The 27,487-nt window shown below is 42.0% G+C and overlaps 1 protein-coding gene across 1 annotated transcript in view; it reads left to right on the forward strand.

The window, feature by feature from the left end:
• The window catches only part of LOC126457490 (phenoloxidase 1-like), a 196,304-nt gene that overhangs the window by 145,262 nt on the left and 23,555 nt on the right, over nucleotides 1–27,487 (forward strand). The window contains exons 9-10 of the mRNA XM_050093790.1: nucleotides 5,220–5,384; nucleotides 16,869–16,997. Coding sequence (XP_049949747.1) covers nucleotides 5,220–5,384; nucleotides 16,869–16,997 — 294 coding nt within the window. The remainder of the gene's footprint in view (nucleotides 1–5,219; nucleotides 5,385–16,868; nucleotides 16,998–27,487) is intronic.

Here is a 27,487-nt window from a genome sequence, read left to right on the forward strand (position 1 = left end):
ATGCATAGTGAGAGCGGGCGAGATACCACATAGACGTCTCACAGAAATGACACTAACAAATAAACGGGTGTGGACTATGTTATAAAAAAGGAATACAAGAGTCAAACTGACAAAACGGAACGCAACCTCAAAAACGTTAAAAACATATGTTTTGACAGAGCACAGAGAAACAGTGTAATAAAGACACTCTTGCGTTCATTTGTTGCAACTTATGTGATAAACTTACGGTTTCATCATTTCCTTGGGAGTGATTATATTCACGTTCATATGAACACCTAAATCGAGCAAGAAGGACGAACTCACTCACCCGGCGTACAAGTCGGGTGCTTCGATAGGAGATTCCTGTCATATGACACACGTACTGTCATTTATGCTGTGTGTGACACACCAGACGTGTTACCCGGTGGAGGATTCGATTGACTTGTCGCTTTGTTGTCAAACGTTTTCGATTTCCTTTCGAAAACCCCCCTTTCGGCTGTAATAGAGTATTTGTGCAGAATCAACTGCGATTATAGGTCCCTTCCTTACACCTCGCTATCGCAAACGGATGTCACACCACGACACAGACACAAATTTGAATAAAGCAAAAAAAAAAAAAAAAAAAAAAAAGAAAAGAAAGAAACACGGAGGAGGAAGGAGGATTGAATACTGCTCGCCCGCTTGACAGTCTAACACAGTGACAAGTAGTAAACCACAACAGCCTTGCAATGGAAGACTGTTCTACATTGCGCTTAATGTCCTTGTACCGTTCACTGTTTCTATTTTGCTTTCTTTTAGCAGTTGAGTATACTTTCTTCTTGTTTTCATGCTTGATCTGTGTTCAGGTCTTGACCGCTATCCACTGGGTCCTCTTACCACAAAATCTGAGGGGCCGCGATGAGGTGGTTCCCATATTAGCAGGGTCTTTCTCCACCTGCATATGGCGGTTTCAGTGCCACGCACCTCTGCAGCTCTAACCATGGATTCGTAGGTCAAATTAGTAAAAGCTGTCTCGATATCTAGGAAGACGCAGACAGCTATTTCTTGGAAATGTAGAGGTTTCTTCCAACTTCCCAACCAGGTGATGAAGTGTTGTTTCAAATGACTTACCGGGTTGATAAGCGTGTTGGTTTATATGAAGAGTAACCTCAGTTAACTTCTTTCTAACATGCATATTAACCAGTTTTTCTGATGTTTTTAGAAGAAGGGTGGACAGACTAGTCGATCTTATATCCTTAACCTTGGTATGATCATTTTTTGCTGACTTCAGAAAGAAAACAATCCTCTCTGTCCTCGAAACATTAGGAATGATTTCTCCTGCTAGGCTGACCCTAAACAATCTACATCGAAATCTAATTAAATCCTCTCCTGCTTGCTGCAGTAGATCTTGGTGGATACCGCATCGGCGTGGTGACTTGAATGGTGAAAAGTTCCCACCGGCCATAGGATTTTTTTGAAATCAATGCTTTTTTGTCATATTCCCAGTTTTCCATCGCCTGTGAACCAGTGCCTCTAGTTACTGGCTCCTGGTCTGTGTTATCTGCCAGAGTGCACTTAGGGAAATGAGTCTTCAGGTGCACATCTAAATTCTCTCTCGCTGACCTTATATACCCACCATCCTGCTTCTTTAGAGTTCCTCCGGGTTAGTTGGTATTCTAATGATGCTTTCATGAAGTATGGCGCAACTAGTTGTGTCTTCCATTTCTTCATAGAACACGTTTCAGGAAGATAGCTTCACGTGCTTGATCGCAAGGTTGTATTTGATAAAGGCTTCCCTTTCTTCCTTGCAAGGCTAAACTGATTTCTTACCAAGATTGTTGTGCCCTCTAAGTCTTTCGAGATGGCATGCTTCAATAAATTTTTTTCGGTTTTCAAGCCACGTTACTTCTGCTTAATAGGTGCAATGGCAGCGCCGGAGCGTTCCAGAGAAGACTGGAGTGACTCATGCGCCAAAGCAAGTTGGGCAGTTCCTAGCAGCTATGGATTGCCGATGATACACAAGGAAAATGTTCCTCTAAAGCCTACAGTTAGCGCAATCAGTTTACCCATCTACAGAGTACCAAAACATCTGGCACCGTTATTAGCATCCGAACTGGACACTGCGAACATCACGTTGTTGACTCGTAGTCATTTGTTGAGACCTCAGGAAAATAAAGATAGGCCAAAATGACGTAATGGTTATTCTGGATGTTGAGTCGTTTTTTACTAGAGTGCTGGTACAAGACAAGTTGGATCTTTTGCCCTCACAGTTTCCATCCGATATCATCGAGCTTTTCTGCCATGACTTAGCAACAACGTACTTTCTTTGCCGCAAGCAATATTATGAGATGACGGATGGCATGGCTATGGGATCCCCACTGTCTCCGGCTGACACGAACTTTTTCATGAAGCATTTTGAGAAGGAAACTCTGAACCCTTCGAGGTTGCATCAGTCTTGCTTCAAAAAATGGTTCAAATGGCTCTGAGCAATATAGTTCTTAACATCTGAGGTCATCAGTCCTCTAGACTTAGAACTGCTTAAACCTAACTAACCTAAGGACATCACACACGTCCATGCCCGAGGCAGGATTCGAACCTGCGACCGTAGCGGTCGCGCGGTTCCAGACTGATGCGCCTAGAACCGCTCGGCCACAACGGCCGGCTAGTCTCACTTCCTACGGTCGCTGACGACATCTTGTGATATGATCTCATTATGAAAATGCATTGCAGAAGTTCGTCGACCACATGAACGGTGCCCATTGCAACGTTAGATTTATTATTGAGTTGAAGAGGGATGGTAAGCTTCTGTTCTTGGATGTTTTAGTTGAACGGAAGGCAGGAGGCCGACTTCGTCATTCAGTGTCTCCACACTTCCTGGGAAGGGGTAGTACTATCCTCTTCAGGAAGGTAAGCTGAGGCCAATACAATTTCACTCATGTTTCCTTCCTCATGTTGTTTCATTCTAATGGTCACAAGTCCCTGGGACATAATTCTTGAGGGTATTTTTGTTCTGTTAGTGCAACTACAAAAATGCTCAATTTTTTCCCTTGAACGTAAGTCTGCAATCGGCATTAATAAAGTCCTTTCTTAATATAAATGCACGACCTGGAGTTCTTGAGATTTCAAGCATAACTCAGCTCACTTCCAGTTCCTCCGAGGCGTGAAACGTCCCCTTTATTCACATAACTTTTCTGGATCAGGGCCACGTCTATCTCCTGTCTTCGCAGCAAACGACTAAGGGTGGCAGTTACCCCTTTACTGTGTTGCAGGATTACCTGCAATACATGCAGACGACAAATTGCCGCCATGGTCGCTTCTAGTATCTTTGATCATTCTGACGGCAACGTGCGAGAATCCTAAGTTCAATGTCCGGCCCTATTCTCGCATTGTCGTCGGGGATTTTTCGCAGACTCAAAGGTTTGGCCGTCCGGCAGAACGTTTTGGTTTATTAACACCCAATCCTCTGTCGAGACCTTCTGGTTCTGCGCCCTTATTTTCTCAGAGGAGGAGTATCCTTGAGAAGTTTTGGTACCCAAATTGATACCTTTGCGGTCTTGAAGAGGTCAGTCACTGTCTTGACCAACAGCTTCGCCTCCTCCCACGGAGATATCTTGAGCAACATCTCCTTAAGCCACTCCACTGTTCTCATCTCATCAAAGACAAAGTTAAGAGCAACTTTGTTTAAATAGACCCTCCTGTATAGTGGGTATTGCTGTTGGAGAACCACCATCTTCAGAACTGAGACTGCTGTTTCCATATTTCCTCCTCAGCTTTTTCTGGATCCGTTTACCCCGCGAAGTGGAAGTATTAGACGCCTCCCTTATTCTCTTTCACCCTGTCTTATAGCCAGAAAGCGTCTGATTATTTCCTTCACTCTGAGACAGTATTTTTTTGGGAATCTCAGGCTCAACACCTTTTAATTCCTTCCTTTTATGTTTAGGTAGCTATTATTTACTTGCCTTTTCTGTTTGTTCGTCGAGACATGTTCTCCTCTCAGCCCCAGACAAAGGTTTGATCTTGTTCTGTTTCAACTTCTCAAGAACAGTTCCCTGATCCAATTGCGGGAACTGCTTCTATTCGTTCCAATCCTGACAATTGATGTTTGTGGTCCCATCAAGTCCCTCAGTTTTTGTTTTGTTTTCTGTGTTCTCCATTTTGATCCCACAACAATTGGAGAGCTATTCAGTCGACACCACGGAATCGCACGCAGTGCAAGGCTAATTACTCATACAGATCGCCTGGTATCCCTGACGCTCCGTTAATGTCATATCTTCCCACGTGGAACGCACTCCTCGGCACGGATCGCATCTCACCTTGGGTTGGATACTTGGGGAATTGGGGAAGGGCTTTGAGAGTGGACATGGGAGAGATGAGGCGTTGTGGGACACCCTTCATCTGCTGAGGGCTGGGAGACCCTGCGAGCAGCTGCGCCACAGCTGGCATAGCCCTCCGCTCCACGTGAACACGTAAGCCTCTCCGCCTGCAAAATACGAACTTCGACAATGCAGTGTCCCCCAGAGGGTTATCCCCCTTAGCCAATGGTGTATCTTTCCTGTTACAAATATATACGAGCAAAAGAAGCTACAAACGTTTATGTCATTTGTTCAGACTCGTTGTTCCTGTTAACACCGTAAAAATATTTTAAAATCGAGTTTAGTCTTGATTTCACGAAGGACCTCACATGGCTATAAATTTTATCCAAAGTAGTTGACACACAAAAAGTGTATACATCTGCTTTTTAGGGATATTTCCCACTTCTTTTTTCAGAAATGATTTAACAGAAGTGTGTGAGTTTAAAAGTCTTACATTTAAATATGGAACATTTAAAACAGAAACATCTGCTTTAAAGTGGACTGACGGAATAACTCAGGAGAATAATAATAAAAGCGCTGTCAGGTGAAAGCGTAAAACTGATTATTTCAAGGACTATTATTGGATTATGTGAATTATGGTGGAGTACTATTAACCTCAATGAAAAATTACTGCACTATCGCAAGTCCTTTCTAAAACGTTACTGAGAAATGTATTTTCTTACACAAAACATGCCGCAGCTAAAGTGTGTAATAGTAGAAAATTAAAAAAAAATGTCGTTCTGAATATGTTTCATTGTCACAGCTGATTTTGGAATTTGTGTACTGACTTATCAGCTACTACTCCATTGACTCATTCTTGTTGAGTATCAGTTCGCTTTCTGTAAGTATCTGTGTGTGTGTGTGTGTGTGTGTGTGTGTGTATAGTAATACCTTTTTTTGTTTTTGCAGGAGAATGGAGAATTAGTGCCCTTAACAGAAAGTAATGGCATTGAAATTTTAAGCCATCTGGTTCAGTCTACTGGTCTGTCTATCAACGAGCCTTATTATGGTGCTCTGAATAACGATGGGCATACTGTAATTGCCTTTATCCATGACCCTGATGGAAGACATTTGGTAAGTGTTTAGCTAAATAATTATAATCCATTTTGATATTTCTAAAGAGTTTGAATGGGAACCTTTTTTGAAAGTGAATCTTCATACGTGATTTCTATTAATGAAATATTTATTTATAATTTGCAGTGTGACTCACTGTCAGTGGTTCTAGTCTACAGGTCGAGATAAAAGTGTCTTTCATCTTGGCAAAGTGTTGTTTTCCTTAGACAGCATAAATTTGTAGGAGGTGCACCATTAAACCGTGCCTAACATCAACAACTAGTCCTAATTTAAAATACATTTTTACTGAAATTTCAATCAGTAGCTCCTGTTTTGGAAAAAGAGACTGAATACTTTTCATTTGAAGAAAGCAAAGTTCTGAAACGTCGCGTCGGATTAAATCTATGCGCTGGACCAGAACTCGAAGCTTGAACTTTTCTTTTCACGGGCAATTGTTTTACCGACCGAGCTATCAAGCCGTGATTAATGACTTGCCCTCACAGCTTCAGTTATGCGTCTTTTGGCGCGCGGGGAATCAAACCGGGACCTCTACTTCTGTTGGAAATACTCTTATCGGATGCGCACACTTCGTAGCGTGTTGCAGACAATCACCTATGGTGTGGCTAAGTCACTTCTCCGCAACGTCTTTCCTTTCAGGAGTCTTAGTCTCTTAAGGTCTGCAGGAGGACTTCTGTGAAGTCTCAAAGGTAGGAGATGAGTTTGTGGCGGAAGTAAAGCTGTGAGATGGAGTCGTGAATAACTCACCGTTAAAAGCATTACCCGTCAAATGCAAGACCCCGGAACGAGGCGCTGTCTGCCACACAGTTTTAATGTGTCGAGGAGTTTCGAAATGTGCACACTCAGCTGCTGGGTGAAAGATTCATTCTGGAAATCACCGGCTAGTTGCCTTTCTCTTGACTGTTGATAAGGTAATGAAAACAAGTTGGTCTCTATTTCAGAGTACTTTGTTACTAATTCGTGTTGTGACGATGAAACTAAACGTTTTTGGTCAAAAACGCACGTTGTAGGCTCGCTTAGATGAATGCAATTTGCCCAAAGTTTCTTCTGTGAATACATTCCACCCCTGTTATCCGATTTTGAAAAAATATCTGTCAATTTCTTTAGTTGTGGGAATATGTAAGAGTTGAAGTTTATCAAACATGGTGAACAGGCAAAAGTTCCAACGAGAAGTCTACTCGCGTAGTTTTGGTCAATAATTTGTCCCGAAAATGTGGGCAGTATATGTTTGCAATTGTTTCATCATTAGTCCAGAAAAATCTCTTTCATATCCCACGAAATATTAGCCATAGTTTGAGACAGATGAAATTAGCATCTTTTTTCTTGGGGTCAACTGAACCTACTGATTCCGGACGTTGGCTTTGACTAACGATGTAATGATTTTGTGGCGTGTGTCATCATATATGTCACTAGCCCGAAGTTTAAATTACGTTGAAAGGTGAGTCGCTCAAGCAGAAGGCCGCTGCTGCTGCTATTGCTGTTACTGTTGCTCGCTCGTCAATTCTCACTTAGAATACATTTTATCACGATAAAACTTCTAGTCTCACATAACGTTTTGATAGTAATTGTGAAGGTGGTGCAAGCTCTTTGGCATTCTCCTGAAAACTATTCGGCAAACAATTTTTAAGCTATTTCAGTATTTTACTGACGTTTGTTAGGTGATTTCAGAATTACTGTTGGTGAAACTGCTGCGATTACTGTATACTGAGTAAAAAAAAAAACAAAAAAAAAAAAAGAGTCTCAAACGTCACTGAAGGTGCGGCGCATAATCCTCCTGAATAAATTTTAATTTTAAGGCCGTGACCCTTGTGTTATCTGTTCACCTTTCCACACATAACCAAGTTTGGTTCCCACGTAGTATGCAACTGCGATAGTTATTTGTCTGTCACGCGATAGATACTTGCTTAGATCTAGAAATATATTCTCTGTTTCACACTGTGTTCATACGTTTTAATTAGTTTTAATAGTTTTATTTGCTGTAAAGTGATATGTTAAATCTTAGATGATTTCTATTAAAAATACATTATATAACACTCTAAGCTGCTGCTTAATTTTTTTAAAGTATACGACCAGTTTCGATCAAAGACTAGTACCCAGCATGCGCTGTACAGACGTGATGGATACAGGAAAATATCACGCCAAAGTCTGCTTAAAAACTGTAGTACAAATACAAGCTATATTTATAGTTTGGTTAATTTATTTCCAGCAAAGTAGAAATCCCCTGCCTATGAGAAATAAGAGTAATACTTCTCAAAACTCTGCAATGGCAACGGCAATGCTCTGTGTCAGAAATAATGAATGCGAACGACTACTACAGCTGATCTCTATAAGAAAAGACGCTCCTGTGATCCTGAAACGCATCAGGAGCGATTAGAAGCCTAATAGCCGGGCGGAGGGGAAGGGAGACGTTTGGAAGCTAACGCAACTAAAATTGGACCACAGCATTTGGCACAAACCCTAAAACTGCAACTAATTTTGCAAGCCGATGGGTGCTGGGTATGCGAACCACAGATTTCACAAATTGCTAAACACCTTACCGGCCTTCAAAGTAGGTTCAAAAATGGTTCAAATGGCTCTGAGCACTATGGGACTTAATTTCTGAGGTCATCAGTCCCCTAGAACTTAGAACTACTCAAACCTAACTAACCTAGGAACATCACATACATTCATGCCCGAGGCAGGATTCGAACCTGTGACCGTAGCGGTCGCGCGGTTCCAGACTGCAGCTCCTAGAACCGCTCGGCCACCTCGGCCGGCTCAAAGTAGGATTCTCTGAGAACAAAATGGTGCATTTACGTATGATCCTATGGCGGACTGTAACAGCCATGGGTTTCTTTCCATTGAAGGCATTTAGGTGGAAAGTCGAATGTGTTAGTTGGTGGTTTGCAGACGAAACAGTGAAGTTTTCTTTACTAGACCCACTGTTATGCACTTGCAATAAGATGTTTCGTGCTTGGTTCCCATTGCTCCCTATATTAGCGTTCACGTTGTGAGAAGAACGAAAATGCACTAGAAACTATCCCTGGTATTTGATTAAGGACATTAAACAATGGGGACGGCTTCTCCTTGTTCAGAAGACGTAGTGTGACGGTGGGTCATAGAGCAAGTAACTGAAAGTGGTTCTGTTGCAAATGGCTTGTTATAGATTCCGTCGTTTCTTGATAAAGGTATTTAATTACAAATCAAAGTTGAGTGCTGCAGCAGTACGTATACAAGAATAGAGGAAAGTGGTGTTTAATATGCTGAGCAAGGTAGCTTCTGAGATCAGCAAGGATCTACGTAGAGAATTGAGAAAGTATGTTACACATGTCATCCCACGCTAAAATCATTGCGCAACAAGAATGGCGCAATCTCAGAAGGAAGCGCATGTTCTGGATTTCCTGCAGGCAAAGCTCTGCTTCGGTACGGTTAACAGTTGCACCACACTATGGGAGTCAAAATGAACTGCTAATAGAAACATAGTCCCAAGTCGAAGTACGTAAGCCAGTATGATTCTTGTGGGAGAAACGTCTAAATTGCAGGCAGGTTTACAGTGAAATTCTATTGCTATATGAACCGAACGCAATGTCGCATCCAACCGTAGTGAAATTGTGCCAACAGTTTGACCAAAGTCGCACAGATGTGGATGATGCTGATCTGGAAGTCCAAAATGGTTCAAAAAATGGTTCAAATGGCTCTGACTACTATGGGACTTAACTGCTGTGGTCATCAGTCCCTTAGAACTTAGAACTACTTAAACCTAACTAACCTAAGGACATCACACACATCCATGCCCGAGGCAGGATTCGAACCTGCGGCCGTAGCAGGAGCGTGGTTCCGGACTGAAGCGCTTAGAACCGCTCGGTCACAGCGGCCGGCTCTGGAAGTCAAGACCTTGTATCATGAGACATCTATCTCTTCAGCTGACTGAAAGATCATCTGGCGGAAATCTTCCAACGATGAGGACGTCCACACAGCGGCTCTCGAATGGTTCTGTGACCAAAATATAGATTTCTGTCGTCGAGGAACTGACCGTTGTTCACAGAGATATGATGACCATGCTGAAAAATGGTGTCGTGTATCTGTGTCACTTTGAACTGTAGAGCAGCATTCAGGAAATTTACTTGGTCTGCCATAATAATGTGTAACATAACTTTTGAAGCCCTGCGTAGCCGCTCTCCACCAACCGGTCCGCTACTGGAGTAGCAACGGAAATGATTAGCATATCCCTAAATCGGCGTACAAGACGTAGGCCTCAGAGTAATTTATACCGTAGTTCATCTTGTGAACAGTCGGTGTTAAATGTACACCGACATGACAGTAAGTACCTAGTGTAGCTTGGTGACTTCAGTGGACAGTATAAAAGGGTGCAATCGATTGACTGAGTTAAGTTTAACATTTCGACACTTATTCATTTATTAATAACTTGAGTCAAGATGGTTGCAAAAGTGCAGTTTTACTTGAACAATAAAACTGACCTAATAACTGAAATAAAACTGGGGACAGAAAAATATTTTAAACTCTCTAACTCAATAAAATTCTACAGCATTTAGTACCACAAACATAGCGACCGTTGGAACAGTAATTCCAATTTTTACTCAGTTTTAAAAACGAAATATTTATAGAAACACACAGTAATCGAATTTTCTAAAATGACGTCCACTAAAGTGCGCGTCATATATCTTGGCGGCCGAGTTTAGGTTCGTTCTGCGCATCTGACGTCACAAAACACAGTCAGCCAATGAACAGAGAACGACGTTGCCAGATCTCGACTGCAGTGCAGAGCACGGACGAGTGTCTTCAGTTTCAGAAACGTTCAGTCATAAATAAAGTAATAGAACAAAAGCCATGTCTCGATAGCAGACTTTCTTTTATAGAAAGTTTGTAAAAAGTGTTCTTTATACCAATTGCTTCATATTATATTAATTAATTTAACCAAACAAGCAATAAGACTCCTAATTCAGGCGATAACAAGGGAAGGTGTTTGTATCAATCTCACGAACCGCTTTTTCGCAATAAAGAACAGCGGTAATTGTTTATTTCCTATTGTACTTCGACGAAGCATGAGTAATTCATAGTCATACCAATAGTGTTTGTCAGTATTTTACTTGCATATTAGAATCCGTATGGAGTATTATTGCCACACAAGCTGTGTTAGCGTAACGGTTAAAGTGCTGAGCTACTTAGCAAAAAGTTATGAGTTCAAACCTTGTGTGGTGCATATATTTTTCTTTATTTAAAAACAATATCGAAGTGTCTTACTTCAAGAATTTTATTCGTTTGAATGGAGTTTTTTGAAATTTCTAGTGCTTTGTCTCTTCATTAACCCTTTCGCTGCTGCAGACACCTGCTCCCCGCATTCTGCGCTGTGCGCGATTTTGTCATCACTGCACTGCTCGCCTGTGCAGACACACGGTGTTTCCACTGCTTTGACACACTTATCATTCGATTTCACAAAAACTATTTGAACTATTCAAAATTTCGTGCAATGGTTTACTACATTTAATGCTGCACAATAACTGCGTTGAACATCGAAACAAAATTAAATCATTTATGGGGGGAACGTATCAGTCAAGAAGATAGGTAAAAATCTAATTTTTGAGCCAAATAGTTTTTGTGGAATCGAATGATAAAGAGTGTCAAAGCAGTCGGAACACAATGTGTCTGCACAGGCGAGCAGTTCAGTGACAAAATCGCCCACAGCGCGGAATGCGGGGAGCACGTCTCTGTATCAGCGAAAGGGTTAATGCGGCCGTGGTGGCTTTACTTCATAAACTGCGCGCTCCCCCCTAAACGTAAGTTTGCGAACTATGCTATACTATGGCGCTGCTTCTCTTGGCGCGTGCGTCGTGTGCAACTGGCAACGCAGCAATCTCCCGCGTCTAGGCGGGCATGCGCGAGCCGCCAAGATAAAAGAATTGAACTATAGTTTGCTTTTAAGTCTAATAAAACTTTAATTCAATTGTGTTTTAGAAAAACACATGCTCATTTCATCAATTTACAACCAGGTCAGTACCAAATCTTAATTTACCTAGAACCAAGAGGACAACGGTAACTCCTCTGGGATAGTGCATTGGATCTCAAGGGCTCATTCTGTCATAGCTTCTTCGTATGAAAATCAGTGCGCTCCAACTCATGCACATCTAAGGAAATGTTACAGACTACCCTGAAACAACTCAGTATTAGAAACAGGAAACCATGGCTTCTCAGCACAGCCAGACAGTGTAGTAGTACTACATATAAGTCTGATAAGCGGGCTGTGCATCAACAACGTGCACTCGTCCAAAACCTGTCGCTCCAGAATAACATTAAAATGAAGTGGGCAGTAACAAATCACCGTACCTGTTTCTATCTCAGCCATAAACGCATCAAGGCCAGAATTCACTGCGTGCATCCCTGTTGGTTGGACACACTACAATCATTACTGTAAGTTCACTCTGCACCGTCTTCAGAAACCACAATAAAGCAGGCCAACGATGACTACATGCATGTGGCCGGCTCCATGAACAAAGCGCATTCACAACTTGGGGCAGCGCACACATACAAAGAGAGCGAATAACTGCCTTTCCTTATGGCTCCATGCACCGACTGACTTCTTCCCAGTTCTCATTGCTGCCAGTGAGGCAGCAGACGACAAGGCATCGGGAAGTATAGTCGACCTATGACTTGGGCCTGGTAGTGCCAACCTAGGAAATAGCGCCGCACACAGCCCATTGGTAAAATAGTAAAATCCACTTAACTCCAACCTGACCGCTATCGATCATTGGTGATGTAACGATAACTTTACTATCATTTCTTTGCCGAGAAGTTCTTCGTTATTACACTATTACATTATCAAAACACGGGCGAACTGCTCGAAAAATGTCAACACTGGGGAGTTACCATGCAAATAGTCGAGACAGTAGCCTATAAAATTGGCTGAATGGGCAGTATACGTACGGTATACAAAGCATCGGAATACTTAATGAGTGTGTGGCCATCAACGTAATTTTTCCATTTTTGTCCACCAAGTATAATAACGAAGATCTTCTCAGTATAGATGTGTATTAGTAACGTTATCGTCTCATCGCAAATTATTTGATGGATTTTACAATTTTTATTGGGGGGTATAACACCAGCTGCTGACGCGAGAGTAACCTCTAGCAGCAACGGAGCATCTGGGCTGATGTTTAACAACATTGTCTAAGTGCACTTTTATTTTCTTCGAGTATCAACTTCTGCATGACCAGACTTGCTAATGTTCTGTAACTGATTTTGCGGTCATGAGTGTAAATTTTGTAGAGCATATTTTAATGCTATCTTTTATCTTTCTTGTTTATGTTTTGCGTATCTCGTAACTTTGGTAGCGCCACAGTCGAATAATTTCATCTCTTGCTGCGGGCTGTTTGTAATTTCTAAATTAGTCGTGAGTGTCTTGATCAGTATACATCCTTCGTGATTTTGTACAGTTTTCACACAGTACGAAATGGCGAGGGATTGTATTTGTTGTGTGGGAACACAAGGAGAATTTTGTACTCTCCGGAAACAGCTGAAAGCTGCGGTAGTCTCGGCTGACAGTGTTCAGACTGGTGCTTCAAGCTGCAGCGACCTTGGAGCACCAGTGGCGAAAGATGTGATACTTTTGGTGCCGCTAGAATCCCCCTAAAACCACAATGTGAGTATGTAGTCAGGTACGCAACATCAGAGTGGTTTGTCGTCACTCGATGGTGAGTGGCGGACAATGTCTGCGTGGATGGCGAAAGAGGAAACTGACAGCACAGCTTCCCCTCACGCTTTGGCAACAGGTATGAGGTGTTGCCATGTGCATACTGAGCCAGTATGGGATGCCTCGTTTGTTTCTCCAGTGTCCAATTTTTCGGCCAAGTCTCGACAAGTGAATAGGGAAGCAAGCTTGTTACTAAAAGATCCAACGTTATGCATTAGACTTGGAAAGGAGGCCAGTATACAGTCGATGTGTTCGCTTGGAGGTCTCGTCTGAGATGTGGACGGTGCTCTGATAGCGCAATTGAGTGCACTGGAAGAAACCAGCTGCAAATCGTTGGTCATGGCGGCACTAATGGAGCTTGCCGATTGGGTTCTGTGGCAATTGTCGGTTCCTTTAGAAGGTTGATAGCGCCGGTTAAGGCAGCTAACACTGCACTCAGGGCGCAAGCACGAATTAATATTTGCAGCATCACACTTAACGATCGATCGCGGTCCTCTGCTTTGGAGCCTAGTGGAAGATCTAAACCAGAGGCATGATAAGAGTGTTGTGGGAATAGTATCGCCCTGCTTTACTGAAATGTAATGCGGAGGCTACGTGTGGTAATGAGCATGGCTGGAGACAGGTTCAGATGCGTAGAGGAGGGTATGGACAGAGTGAAGGGTAGGTGGAAAGAGCAGTGAGTGGGCAGAAGCGGGAGTTGCTTGAGCAGGTGGAAGGCGTTGAGAGGATGTTGCAGGTGTAAAAGGTAGAAGGGGAGGTGAGAGGAGGATATTGCCAGAGAGAGGGGCGAAGGAAATGGACAAGAGGGGAAGGAAGAGACGAAGATGTAGGGAGAGTGGGGAGGAGGGGAGAGATGGAGGTCGGAGGATGAGGACATACCGAGGCAGGAAGAGATCGACAATGAGAGGGGGAGGAGCAGGTGTTTTGAATGTGTGTGTTGAATGCATAAAGGTGATAATGACCATACATTGTTAGCAGGTTGACTGAAATCGGAAGTGTATAACAGCGAAATCCTAAATTCAGTTTTAAAGCGTATCACAAGGGTAGAAGCCAATGATGGCGACATATTTATTGTCGCAGGGAATTTGACAATATCTACTTAGATTATTACACATTCTGAACGTGAAATACGTGAAGATGGCGATGATCCGTTTAACTCTACATTTACTATATTTATTTGGTGTTTTGATGTGTCGGCATTGAATCGTCATACCTGAACTTTACTTAAGTGACGCCATTTGCAACAAAATTCTACTGGCTGTTCAAAGACTGGGTGATTCAATGTTTGCAAGCAGCTTAGGTTCATTTAGTCTAGCTGTTAGCTAATGACATAAAAGCCCATATAAGAAGAGTAAAGTGTTGCAACGTTTCATTAGAATGACAATGGACTGTGGACCAGGGCGGTTCAAATGCCCTAAAGTGCTTAAGGCAAATGCTGTGGTGATTCTTTTGAAAGCGAACGGTCGATTTTCTTCCCCCTACTTGCCCAGTCCAAGCTTGTGTTCCACATCTGATGATCTCGTCGCCGACTGGACGTTAAATTCCGTGTTCCATTTTCTTTACAACGTTCATCAGTTACCAAGCTAAGCTCTGGAGAGGTCATAGCAGTCAATAAGCTGGAATGTTTTACAACAATTGAGAACTTATTTATTAAACTGTAAACTCCATAGGATAATTAAAATATTTGTGCCGGACGGCCTTATTTCTTCAAAATTGAGAATTCAACTTTTAAACAAAACAAAATAGGTTACCCTAAGAAAATTAGAAACTGTATTTAACGGTAATGGACTCGGTTCATTAAAACCGCTTTAAAAATGAACGTTGACTTCGCTGGATTTAAAATACAAAATCAAATCATTGCCTTAAAACTTGTTTTTCATCCCCGTGAAATAGCTTTTATGCACAAGATAAGCTAGGACAACAACTTAATTACAGATTTTATTTTAAAAAATTATCAGCAAGGACATATACACCACAGACTATTAAATCACGGAACTGTTACTTAAGGGTGCACTCTTACTGGTGACCGTTGTGTCACATAGGAACTAACTTGATCAAGAAGATCACTTTGAACAATAACGAATTTGAAATGCACATGACTTCCATCAGAGGAAATTACAACATTTTACACATGCGTAGCCGACATGAAGTCCGCAACTTGTAGTCAGACAGTGTGTCACACAGACAAATGCTGACGTATTTTCTTTTAATTTGTTCAGCGAAGAAACTATCTTTCTTGCCCGCGGAAGTGTCACCATTAACTTCCTTAAAAATAAAATTATGAACTGGAATCATCGGTTGAGAACACCTTACTGTCCACTGATAAAGTACTCGCTTCGAAATAAGCAGTACGTGACAGAATTAAGCTTCTAAATGGCCTTGATACAGCCTTGAGTTGCTCCCTACAAACTTGGTGCGAAGATAGAGTTTCCAATAATATTCTACAGAATATAATATGATTGGCTTTTAACTGTAAGTGCTAAAAGCGAAGTCATATTCATTCCTAGGTTCCCTCTAATAGTAACAGATGTTATGTAAGTTGAAGGTGGAGGGGAGAAAAAGGATAGGAAGTAGTAGGGGCTACTGATGTCAGCTGCGTGGGGACTTTATGCGGAATGAGCCGCGAGGCCTGAAAATGGCTGGCAGACTGGGATTCGAACCATGGGTCTCCTACTTACTAGGCAGTGGCGTTAACCATTGAGCCACCCGCACACAGTGTTTATTGCACTTGCGCGGACTGTCTCGTCACGCCTCTCGGCGACCCACACTCCCACCTAGAGCCACCTATCGCAGTCCCTGTCCATGTCCTCCATGCTTGCTACATTCAGATTCGAACGTAATTCTGCATCCGCACTGAAGGTGATGGATTCACTGCCCATCGAGGCGAATTAGTAGTATGTAAGTGCGGTGTCTCTTCTTTCTGATTATGTCCGAGACGACAGACACCTCACATTAATATAAGTTACGTATTTGCTTTTCACGGTCAAGTGTCTTCATATTTTTAAAATAACTGAAAAGCCACGAGCGCTTCAGTATCGTTTACTAGACGACCGGTTTCAGCACTCTGAATGCGCCATCATCGGATCTGAAACGTGGATTAACATTTATAAAACCATATGGACATCATGGCACATGAGGTAGACCATCTGATGAAGATAATCGTCACAACCAATAAAAAAATAATAAAAAACTGCTCTCATGGTGGTTCTTTCCATAAAAAATAAAACTGAAGTCACCAGATGAAACTATCACTGCTCCCTAACACCGGTCGGCATCATCACTCATGATGATGCCGACCGGTGTTAGGCGAGCAGTGATATATGCCTCGCTATCGTCATGTCTCCTGTTTACTATCCTTGCCAGCTGCGCAGTGAAATCGCGCTGCAGCATACATTGATCTATAGACCGCCGAAGTTTACAATTCTGCATTTTGCTTTGTTACCTGTACGAATATCAATTTGTGAACAATCTTCGTGGTGCGTGACTTTTTTTTCTTGGAGTGTACACGTCGCCTACAGCGTAAATAGATACAAAAGGGTCACTCGCATTTCATCACAACTTTTATATTTTATTAAAAAAATGCAGCTATGATGAAATGTAAATCTACCCTTTTTACATGTTTATGCTGCAACCTTAAGTAAGTACGACCAGTCGTATCTATCTTCTTCTGATATTAATAGGTATGTCACACTGTCAATGAGTGGCTCTTCGTCAGAAGAGCGCTACCATCTTTTTATTTTTCTTTGTCTAATTTTTTCTGTTGTGCAGTGATGATGTCTCAAACGATTAACACTATTTTTCAGGAACAATCGGGCGTAATGGGAGGCATTGCAACGTCAGTGAGAGATCCCATCTTCTACAGATGGCACAAATATATCGATGATATCTTCCAAGAGTACAAAAACTTGTTACCCAGGTACACTGAACAACAGGTAATGTTCAACGGCGATCTTCCTCAGTCCCGTGTACTATGTGTTGTTAGTAGTTAGCACTACGTTCTCGTGGCTCCTGCCTCATATTGTGGGTTCGTATTCTGCTTCTATTAGTTGAAATGTGGGTGAACAGGCCAGTAAATTCAGCAACTACATCGCAGCGGGTATTAGGAATACAAACTTGGAGATGATTGGTGCAGAGGCGATGAGCGGAAAACGGTATCATGTTACTACTGTTACTGTATGAACCTATTCATGTTAATCATCGGAACTTCCAGCGTCTTTCCATTCACTAACAGCTATGTTTATAGCCATTTTCATTACTTCTGTCAATATTTGTATCCACCACAGCAGTACTATCCAAGTTCTAATTTGTTAGTTCGTTAGCTAGTTAGTCAGTTTTTTGTTCCGTGGATGATATTCCCGATAAAGGTTAGGATGTACAGCATGTCAACAGAAATATTTCTGTGGTTTCAAGCTAGACATTTATAGATTTTTTCTGTAAAAATGACTAATTATTTCTAATCAAGATTTCCTCTATGGTATAGAAGGAGTTGTTAAGGAGAGACGTCGGTAATATATATTTGAAAAGACTTCTGCTGTTCATCCGACATTTTATTTTTGTGGGTACATTATCAAAGAGTTTTATAGCTGCGTATTTCACTCCTTGCTGTGCCAAAGTTAGATTCATTGAAGTGCAGTGCATATCATTTTCTCTTCTAACGTTCTGCTTGTGAATATCTGTCCCTTTCAAACTAAAATGGATTGTTGGTAAAAAGTTTGATAAGAATAAATATACAGCGAGGCGTGGTTAATATTCTTAGATGCTTCAAGAGATGCCTGCAAGATGTATGTGTCTAAACCCCACACATTTCATTTTACTTATTATTGTCGAAGGAGTACTCTTTACCTAAGTGAGGAATTACCCACAATATTATCCAGTAAGACATCAGTAAATGTAAATATTCAATTTATGTTAACTTACTGACTTAAGTATTTCAAAAGTTGGCTATTATTCTTAATGCAGAAGTAGTCGCACCCAAACACTTAAACAACTCATCTATATGGTTTTCCCACTTTCTAGTTTCTGTTATTATGCACACCTAAGAAAGTAGGTTTTCGTACTATGTTTATTATTTCTTGTTGGTGTAGTAGGTGAATAGGAGATGGAATATTCTTAACATTACAAAATTAATGAACTGTGTTTTTTTTTTTCAAAATTTTTAGCTACCATATTTGCGCAAAACCAGTCAGTAACTCTCACGAAAACATCATTTATTATATTCTCTGTTGATGTTTCCGATCTCGACTTCACAACAACGCATACCGTCAGCAGACTGCATTAATTCCGCCTCCTGACTGAAATAAAATCACACATGTGCAGCTACGATATAGCTCCAGAATTTCCCCATCTGCTTGCATGTCCTTACGATTGGCAGACACTGATGTGGGCCGTTGGTGATGAACGGTAGCTCCAAGTCTGAGGTCTGCACTGTCTATTTCAGAATTCCTTACTGAACATATTTTTTGTTTCAAAATGTTCTAAGACACCGTAAGAACAAGGACTATTGCCCGTTTACATATTAACCTTAGATTTACGTTTACTACCACGTTTCATAATCATCTTTCTATCCATTTCAGACACTTTCGAACCACTGCAACTAAATAGGTTGTCTGGTAATTAAAATTCTGTCTGAGGTCGTAGCAAACTGACTAGAAGCGGCAAAAGGAAGAAAGACGTGCACTGTGAATGCGGCGAGACAGAAGCAATGTAGTGTCTATCACAAAGGCATGCGCTTCCGTTTCGGTTATTTGCTTGTTGCTATACTTGTTAAGTGACCGGCATTCTCATGAAACAGGCATCTATCTATGATTTTCAGGAGGAAAGAAGAAAGAATACGATTGAACGTTCCGTTGATGATGGTCGTGGAAGGATTGCGCAGCAAATTAACCGTAACCTTTCAAAGTAACTATTTCGGTATTTACCTGAAGTGATTTATGGAAATGACGGAAATCAAAATCTGGGTGGCCAGAGTGGGATTCGAAGCGCCGTCTTCTTGAATACGAGTTCAGGGCCTTACCACTGCGCACCTCTCTCGACTTTACAGTAGGTCTGTTGTTCAGCCTAAACGTGGCTATTCAGATTTATTTTACTCTTAGTCTTACTCAATTATTTAAATACCTGGATGAATACTTGAAAAGTACACCTCTGAATTCCTTCCCATTCTAGTCCAAACCGAACTTGCGTTCTCTCTCTAATGACCACGTCGTCGACTGGACGTTTATCGTTGAAGTTCTTTCTTGTTTAATTTTGTGGCTTATTTGATGAAATGTATGCTTCTTTTTCGTTTTTGTTTTTGTTTTTAGAGATTGTTACGCCTTTAAAAACTGATCTTTACTAATGTCAGCTCATACGGTTGAATTCCAGTGACAGTTTCTAACATTGGCATTACCTTCGCGTTTGTGTAACCTGTATTCAGTATAAAGAGATTCACATGCCACAAGGCGTTTTAGCTGTCTAGTAGGAAAACACTGATAGTTCTCTTACAGAATTAAATTGCTGTTGACATCATGTTCTCTGGAAATGTAGTTATGGTAAATAATACGTTTTTTGTAAAAAGAAAAAGTTCGAGTTTCTGTTCAAATGGCTCTGAGCACTATGGGACTCAACTTCTGAGGTCATTAGTCCCCTATAACGTAGAAATAGTTAAACCTAACTAACCTAAGGACATCACACACATCCATGCCCGAGGCAGGATTCGAACCTGCGACCGTAGCGGTCACGCGGTTCCAGACTGCAGCGCCTAGAACCGCCCGGCCACTTCGGCCGGCCTTCGAGTTTCTGTGTTCAGCTTCTGCTCATGCATCGTCCACTGGAGATAAGCAAGACGAACTCGTTAACCGAAAAATGAGCGACATTTTAATCGACCAAGTCTACTTTGTTTTGACAGGCTGTCACCACCAAGCCAACATCTCGCAGCTTTACAAAGATATTTCTTTCTGCAGCAAAGGGAGCTTGTATAACTGCCTGGCTCTGAGCGTTTGAAATTGCTGCATATTATGTACTCTAAGTTTTTAATATGTTGTAAGCTAGAAGTTTCTTTCAACCTAAATGAAACTTCGGTGTTTTGCCTTTCGATCGGAGTGATTTCATCACCAGGAACGGTGGTAGCTCATTCCTCGTATCCTAACTCTGCTAACGCCAATTACGTCAGCGATAAAAATACGTGTAAATTGACTATTTAAAATTTGCTGTAAATACGAGAAGTTAACAGACTTACTGTGCAGCTATTATCGATTTATTAAATATTTCAACATTAGACTTCTACAGAAATATTTAGCACCTTATGATCAGTAATGTCTTGCTAAAGAGATTCTGTTAATATTTCCGTCGTTAAATGGAATAACATTACGATCAAGCTAGTTAATCTTTACAATTAGTCTTGGTTTTTCTACCTTAATATTGCTGCAGTTAAAGAGTATTTTTGCACCAGACGCGTTTCGCTTTAATTTATAAAGCATCTTCTGTGGTCATTCTGGAAACATCGATTCATAATATGTCTCTACATTTTGCCATTTATGAATTAAAAACAGCAATTACTTAGATTACTGGCTTACTATTTAGTTACGAAGTTTTTGCCTCCTGTTTACACTTTTGGAAACACCACTCTTACCTTCGCCGTTAACGGAGGTTGAGGTCGAAAGAAAGTTGGCTACACATTCACTTTCGACAATTTTTCGTCTTTTTTAAACCCGCTATTTCTCACGTTGTTTTGGTGTTTTTTACATTTTCCTTTCTCACCACTCTCTTTATATTTATCTACATGCAAGCGCCAAAGAAACTGGTATGGGCATACGTATTCACATACAGAGATACGTAAACAGGCAGAATACGGCGCTGCGGTTGGTAACGCCTATATAAGACAACAAGTACCTGGCGCAATTGTTGAAACGGTTGCTGCTGTTACAATGGCCGGTTATCAAGATTTAAGTGAGTTTGAACGTGGTGTTATAGTTGGCACATGAGCGATGCGACACAGCATCTCTGAGGTAGCGATAAAGTGGAGAGTTTCCCGCACGACCATTTCACGAGTGTACCATGAATATCAGGAATCCAGTAAAACATCAAATCTCCAACATCACTGCGGCCGGAAGAAGATCCTCCAACAACGGGACCAATGACAACTGAAGAGAATCTTTCAACATGACAGAGCGCAACCCCTCTGCAAATTGCTGCAGATTTCAACGCTGGGCCTTGAACAAGTGACAGCGTGCGAACCATTCAACGAAACATCATCGATGTGGGCTTTCACAACCTCATGAATCAATGTTCAAGCTGGTGGAGACTATTTAATGGTGTGGCGCGTGCGCAGTTAGATTGGTTGGGACACCTGATAAGTCTAGGTACTACTCTGACAGGTGACACATACGTAAGCATCCTGTCTGATCACCTGCATCCATTCACGTTCATTGTGCACTCCGACGAACTTGGGCAATTCCAGCAGGACAATGCGACACTCCACATGTCCAGAATTGCTACATAGTGTTCAAAATGGCTCTGAGCACTATGAGACTTAACATCTTAGGTCATCAGTCCCCTAGAACTTAGAAGTACTTAAGCCTAACTAACCTAAGGACATCACATACATCCATGCCCGAGGCAGGATTCGAACCTGCGACCGTAGCAGTCCCGCGGTCCCGGATTGCAGCGCCTAGAACCGCACGACCACCGCGGCCGGCTGCTACATAGTGGCTCCAGGAAAACTCTTCTTGGTTTAAACACTTCCGCTGGCCACCAAACTCGCCACACATGAATATTATTGAGCATATCTGGGGCGCCCTGCAACGTGCTGTTCAGAAGAGATCTCCACCCTCTCGTACACCTACGGATTTATGGATAGACCTGCAGGATTCTTGGTGTCAATTCCCTCCAGCACTACTTCAGACATTAATCGAGTCTATGCCACGTCGTGTTGCGGCACTTCTGTGTGTTCGCGGGGGCGCTACACGATGTTAGGCTGGTGACCCATTTTCTTTGGCTCTTCAGCGTATTTTGAATGGTATCTGTTCTTTCGGACATATCCAAAAGAATAGACACGGCCCATACTTGCGCCTTGAAGGCTAATATGATGATTCAGTGTAGAAGACTCTTTGCCCGACTTCATGCGGGGTTCCCCATAATGCGACGAGCAAAAATGAGGACAAGGGCTGGGGGACGCTGCTTCGGTAGTGTGTGATAAATGGGAATTTGGGTTGAGGAGGAGGAATCTTTGGGTAGTCCATGCAGTTGTGTCTAATCAATGTGCCAAGGTGGCTAGATGATTAACACATCAGCCTAGTAATCGAGAGACTTGGGTTCGAATCCTGGTATTGGTAGAAATTTACATTTTCGCTAATGAATTCCTTCATTGCCGTTCAGCAGAGATGTAGGTGATTTTTTTTTTGGGGGTGGGGGGTGGGGGTGAAGTGGAGTGGCAGTGATCACGACGAAGCAGCTGAGGTGTGGTGTGTCTATGACATATATTACATACCAAAATTTGATGGAAGATACATAGTTCACACCAGAAGAACATTTGGCACTAGACACAAAGATCATGGAAGAAAAGGAAAATCATTAAACTTTTGCGAAGCTTACACCAATATTGTTGTTGTAGGCTACAGTCAAATGGTTCAAACGGCTCTGAGCACTATGGGACTTAACATCTGAGGTCATCAGTTCCCTAGAACTACTTAAACCTAACTAAACTAAGGACATCACACACATCCATGCCCGAGGCAGAATTCGAACCTGCGACCGTAGCGGTCACACGGTTCCAAACTGAAGCGCCTAGAACCGCACGGCCACTCCGGCCGGCGTAGGCTTCAGTCCAGAGACTGGTTTGATGCAGCTCTGCATGCTACAACACAAGATGTGTTGTGTGCATAACGTCGAAGCAATCTGTACAGTGAATTACGTTGGCAATCTGTGACAAAATACAATGTGCAATAGTGTAATCTCAATCAACAGCTCCGCCATTACACCAGTGATGCAAGTGAAGCAGCAAGACGATGAAATCGCTGTGATACCATGCGTAGTCAACCACAAGGAAGAAAACCAGCAGAAGACACCACTGATTTCGATTTCTAGCCATACACTGCCTCCCCCCCCCCCCAAATGCCGCAGCAGCCGCTACAGTAACAAACAACGGACAAAGAGTTCTAGATTAATCTAGTTTAAGACTGTTTCTTTTTAAGTAACATTTCTCTGTATGTATGTATAAACGCCTGAAGAACATGTTCGAAATGCGTTGTATTATGTTAGATTAAACATAAAATAAAAAGTGACTGGTAGCAGAAATTAGAAATAAATAAGTATTTTTGTTTATTTTTGGAGGATTTGTGGGCTACAATATTCAATCTCGCTATGACAACCCTGTGTTCACTAATCCTTGTATCTGTCGTTATTAACTCACGATTATTTGTTGCTATTTGTTGCTACGACCCTTGTAACTGCCATCTGATTTCTGTACAAATTGTAAATAGCCTTTCGCTCCCTATATTTTACCCCTGCCACCATTAGAATTTGAACGAGAGTGTTACCGTCGACGTAGCCTAAAGCTTTCTGTAAGTCAACTATTGCTATAAACATAGGTTTGACTTTCCTTAACCTATCTTGTATGAGAAGTCGTAGGGTCAGTATTGCCTCGCTTGTTCCTACATTTCTCCAGAATCCAAACTGAACTTCCCCGAGGTCAGCTTCTACCAGTTTTCTCATTCTTCCGTAAATCATTCGTATTAATATTTTACAGCAGTGACTTATTAAACTGAGAGTTCGTTAATTTTCACATATGTCAGCACCTGCTTTCTTTGGAACTGGAATTATTATATTCTTCTTGAAGTCTGAGAGTATTTCGCCTGTCTCATACATCTTGCTCACCAGATGGTGTTTTGTCATGGCTGGCTCTCCCAAGGCTATCAGTAGTTCTAATGGAATGTTGTCTATTCCCGGTGTCTTGTTTCGACTTAGGTCTTTCAGCGCTCTGCCAAACACTTCACGCAGTTGATATCTCCCATTTCATGCTCATTTATGTCCTCTTCCATTTCCATAATATTGCCCTCAAGTACATCGCCCTTGTATAGACCCTCTATATACTCCTTCCACCTTTCTGTTTTCCTTTCTTTGCTTAGAACTGATTTCCCATCTGAGCTCTTGATATTCATACAAGTCGTCCTCTTTTCTTCAAAGGTCTCTTTAATTTTCCTGTAGGCTGCATCTATTTTACTCCTAATGATTTATGCCTCTATATCCTTACATTTTTCCTCTAGCCATCCCAGCTTAGCTATTTTGCACTCCTTGTCGATCTCATTTTTGAGACGTTTGTATTTCTTTTTGCCTGCTTAATTTACTGCATTATTATATTTTCTCCATTCATCAATCAATTTCAATATCTCTTCCGTTACCCAAGGATTTCTACTACCTCTCGTCTTTTTAACTACTCGATCCTCTCTGCCTTCACTATTTCATCTCTCAAAGCTACCCATTCTTCTGCTACTGCATTTTTTCCCCCGTTCTTGTCAGTTGTTCCCTAATGCTCTCTCTGAAACTTTCTACAACCTCTGGTTATTTCAATTTATCCAGGTCCCATCTCCTTAAATTCCCATCTTTTTGCAGTTTCTTCATATTTAATCTACAGTTCGTAACCAATAGTTTGTGGTCAGAGTCCACATCTGCCCCTGGAAATGTCTTACAATTTCAAACCTGGTTCCTAAATCTCTGTCTTACTATTATATAATCTATATGAAACCTTACAGTGTCTCCAGACCTCTTCCACGTATACAACCTTCTTTCATGATCCTTAAACCAAGTGTTAGCTACGATTATGTTATGCTCTGTGCAAAATTCTACGAGGCGGCTTCCTCTTTCATTCCTTACCCAATTCCATATTCACCTACTACTTTTCCTTCTTTTACTTTTCTTACTATTGAATTCCAGTCTCCCATGATTATTTTAAATTTTCGACTCCCTTCACTATCTGAATAAATTCTTTTATCTCATCATACATTTCGTCGTCTGCGGAGCTAGTTGGCATATAAACTTGTACTGCTCTGGTAGGCGTGGGCTTCGTGTCCATCTTGGCTGCAATATTGCTTTCACTATGCTGTTCTTAGTAGCTTTCCCGCGCTTCTACTTTTTCTGTTCATTATTAAACCTACACCTGCATTACCCCTATTTGATTTTGTATTGATAATCCTGCATAGATCTGACCAGAAGTCTTGTTCCTCCTGCCACCGAACTTTAATAATTCCCACAGTATCTAACTTTAACCTATTCATTTCCCATTTTAAATTTTCTAAACTACCTGCCCGATTAAGGGATCTGACATTCCTCGCTCCGATCCGTAGGACGCCCGTTTTCTTTCTTCTGATGACGACGTCCTCCTGAGTAGTCCCCGCCGAATGAGGGACTATTTTACCTCTGGAATACTTTACCCAAGAGGATGCCATCAATCCTTTAACCATACAGTAAAGCTGCATGCCCTCGGGAAAAATTACGGCTGTAGTTTCCCTTTGCTTTCAGCCGTTCGCTGTACCAGCACAGCAAGGCCGTTACAAGGCCAGGTCAGTCAATCATCCAGACTGTGGCCCCTGCAACTACTGAAAAGGCTGCTGCCCCTCTTCTGGAACCACACGTTTGTCTGGCCTCTCAACAGATACTCTCTGTTGTGGTTGCACCTAATGTATGGCTATCTATATCGCTGAAGCACCCACCAACGGCAAGTCCGTGGTTCATGGACACAAATATTGACGCAAAATTACCATTAGAGACAGAGACATGGTAATCATAAAGATAATCAGCAAAAAACACCTTCCACCCTACAAGAAAACTACCACATTAGTAACACCATGGCATAAAATAAACAACTGATAGACGATCAGATTAACACGAAAAGCCACACACTTTAATAGCGCTGAATACAGAATTAAGTGTAGACGTATTAAGTAGAAAAAAATGGCTCTGAGCACTATGGGACCCAACATGTGACGTCATCAGTCCCCTAGAACTTAGAACTACTTAAACCTAACTAACCTAAGGACATCACACACATCCATGCCCAAGGCAGGATTCGAACCTGCGACCGTAGCGGTCGCGCCGTTCCAGACTGAAGCGCCTAGAACCGCTCGGCCACACCGGCCGGCTAAGTACAGACATATGACCATGCTACACCGTGTGTCAGCTCACTGCAACCTCTTACCCATTCAGTTTCCATTCATAATTAGCGGAACGCCAATTTCATAAGAAAATACTGTTTTTAATCTATAAATACCAAAATGTAGACAGCTTATGTATCCTTATCTCCAGAATGACCATAGATAATACCTTATAGGTAAAAGCGAAACGCATATGGTGAAAAATACTCTTTAATTGCTGTAGGCTGAAGACGGAGAAACCAATAATAATTTTCTCTATAAGCTACTAGCTGAAGATGGTCATGCAAACGAGAAATATTATTCTCATTTTAAGATTGGTCTTTTATAAACTGCATATGGGCAACGATTAGGAACTAGAGATGGCAGCAAATTCTATGTGAATGTCATTGCTCAGGACAAGCTAAACTGTACTAGGTGGCCGACTAGCAGGAGCCTCTGGCGTGCGAGGTACATGGTATGAATTCGAACGAACAAAATTTGCATTTTTACCAAAAACAGGAGGAAGAGCAAGAAATTCTAACTCTTGAGGTTAAAATACACTCATGCTCATAAATTAATTATAATGCTGATACATGGTGAAACAACGCTCTGGTGGGTGGTTTGCGGGTTGAAATCAACTCGGGGTATGACCATGCGGTGCATTTGACCTGCGGTCGTCGCACGATGGCGCTGGCAGCAATCCACATACGCAGAGATGTGTTGGTACATGTCAGAGTACGGTGCAGCGAGTAAGTGTGCAGACGTTTTCAGACGCGCTAATGGTGACTGTGTGTTGAAAATGGCTCAAAGAACACATATTGATGACGTTATGAGGGGTAGAATACTAGGGCGACTGGAGGTTGGTCAAACACAGCAGGTCGTACCACGGGCCCACTGTGTGCCAAAAAGTGTGATCTCACGATTATGGCAACGATTCCAGGAAACGTGTCCAAGCGCTACAGTACGGGACGTCCACGGCGTACAACACCACAAGAAGACCGATATGACTGAACGGACATGGTTTATTCGCCCGGAGACCTGCAAAGTGCATTCTGCTGACCACTGGTCACAGGAGAGCCTGTAAAGCCTGGTGTCAAGAACACAGTACATGGCCATTGGAACAGTGGTCCCAGGTTATGTTCACGGACGAGTCCAGTCAGGTGTATCGGGACGTCATTTTACACCAGTATGTTCGCCTTTTCAGGTGTGCAGTGTGTCCCACCTTCCTCCTGATGGATGATAACGCACAGCCCCACAGAGCTGCCATCGTGGAGGAGTACCTTGAGACAGAAGATATCAGGCGAATGGAGTGGCCTGCCTCT

Source organism: Schistocerca serialis, chromosome 2 (assembly GCF_023864345.2).
Source record: "Schistocerca serialis cubense isolate TAMUIC-IGC-003099 chromosome 2, iqSchSeri2.2, whole genome shotgun sequence".
Taxonomy (NCBI): domain Eukaryota; kingdom Metazoa; phylum Arthropoda; class Insecta; order Orthoptera; family Acrididae; genus Schistocerca; species Schistocerca serialis.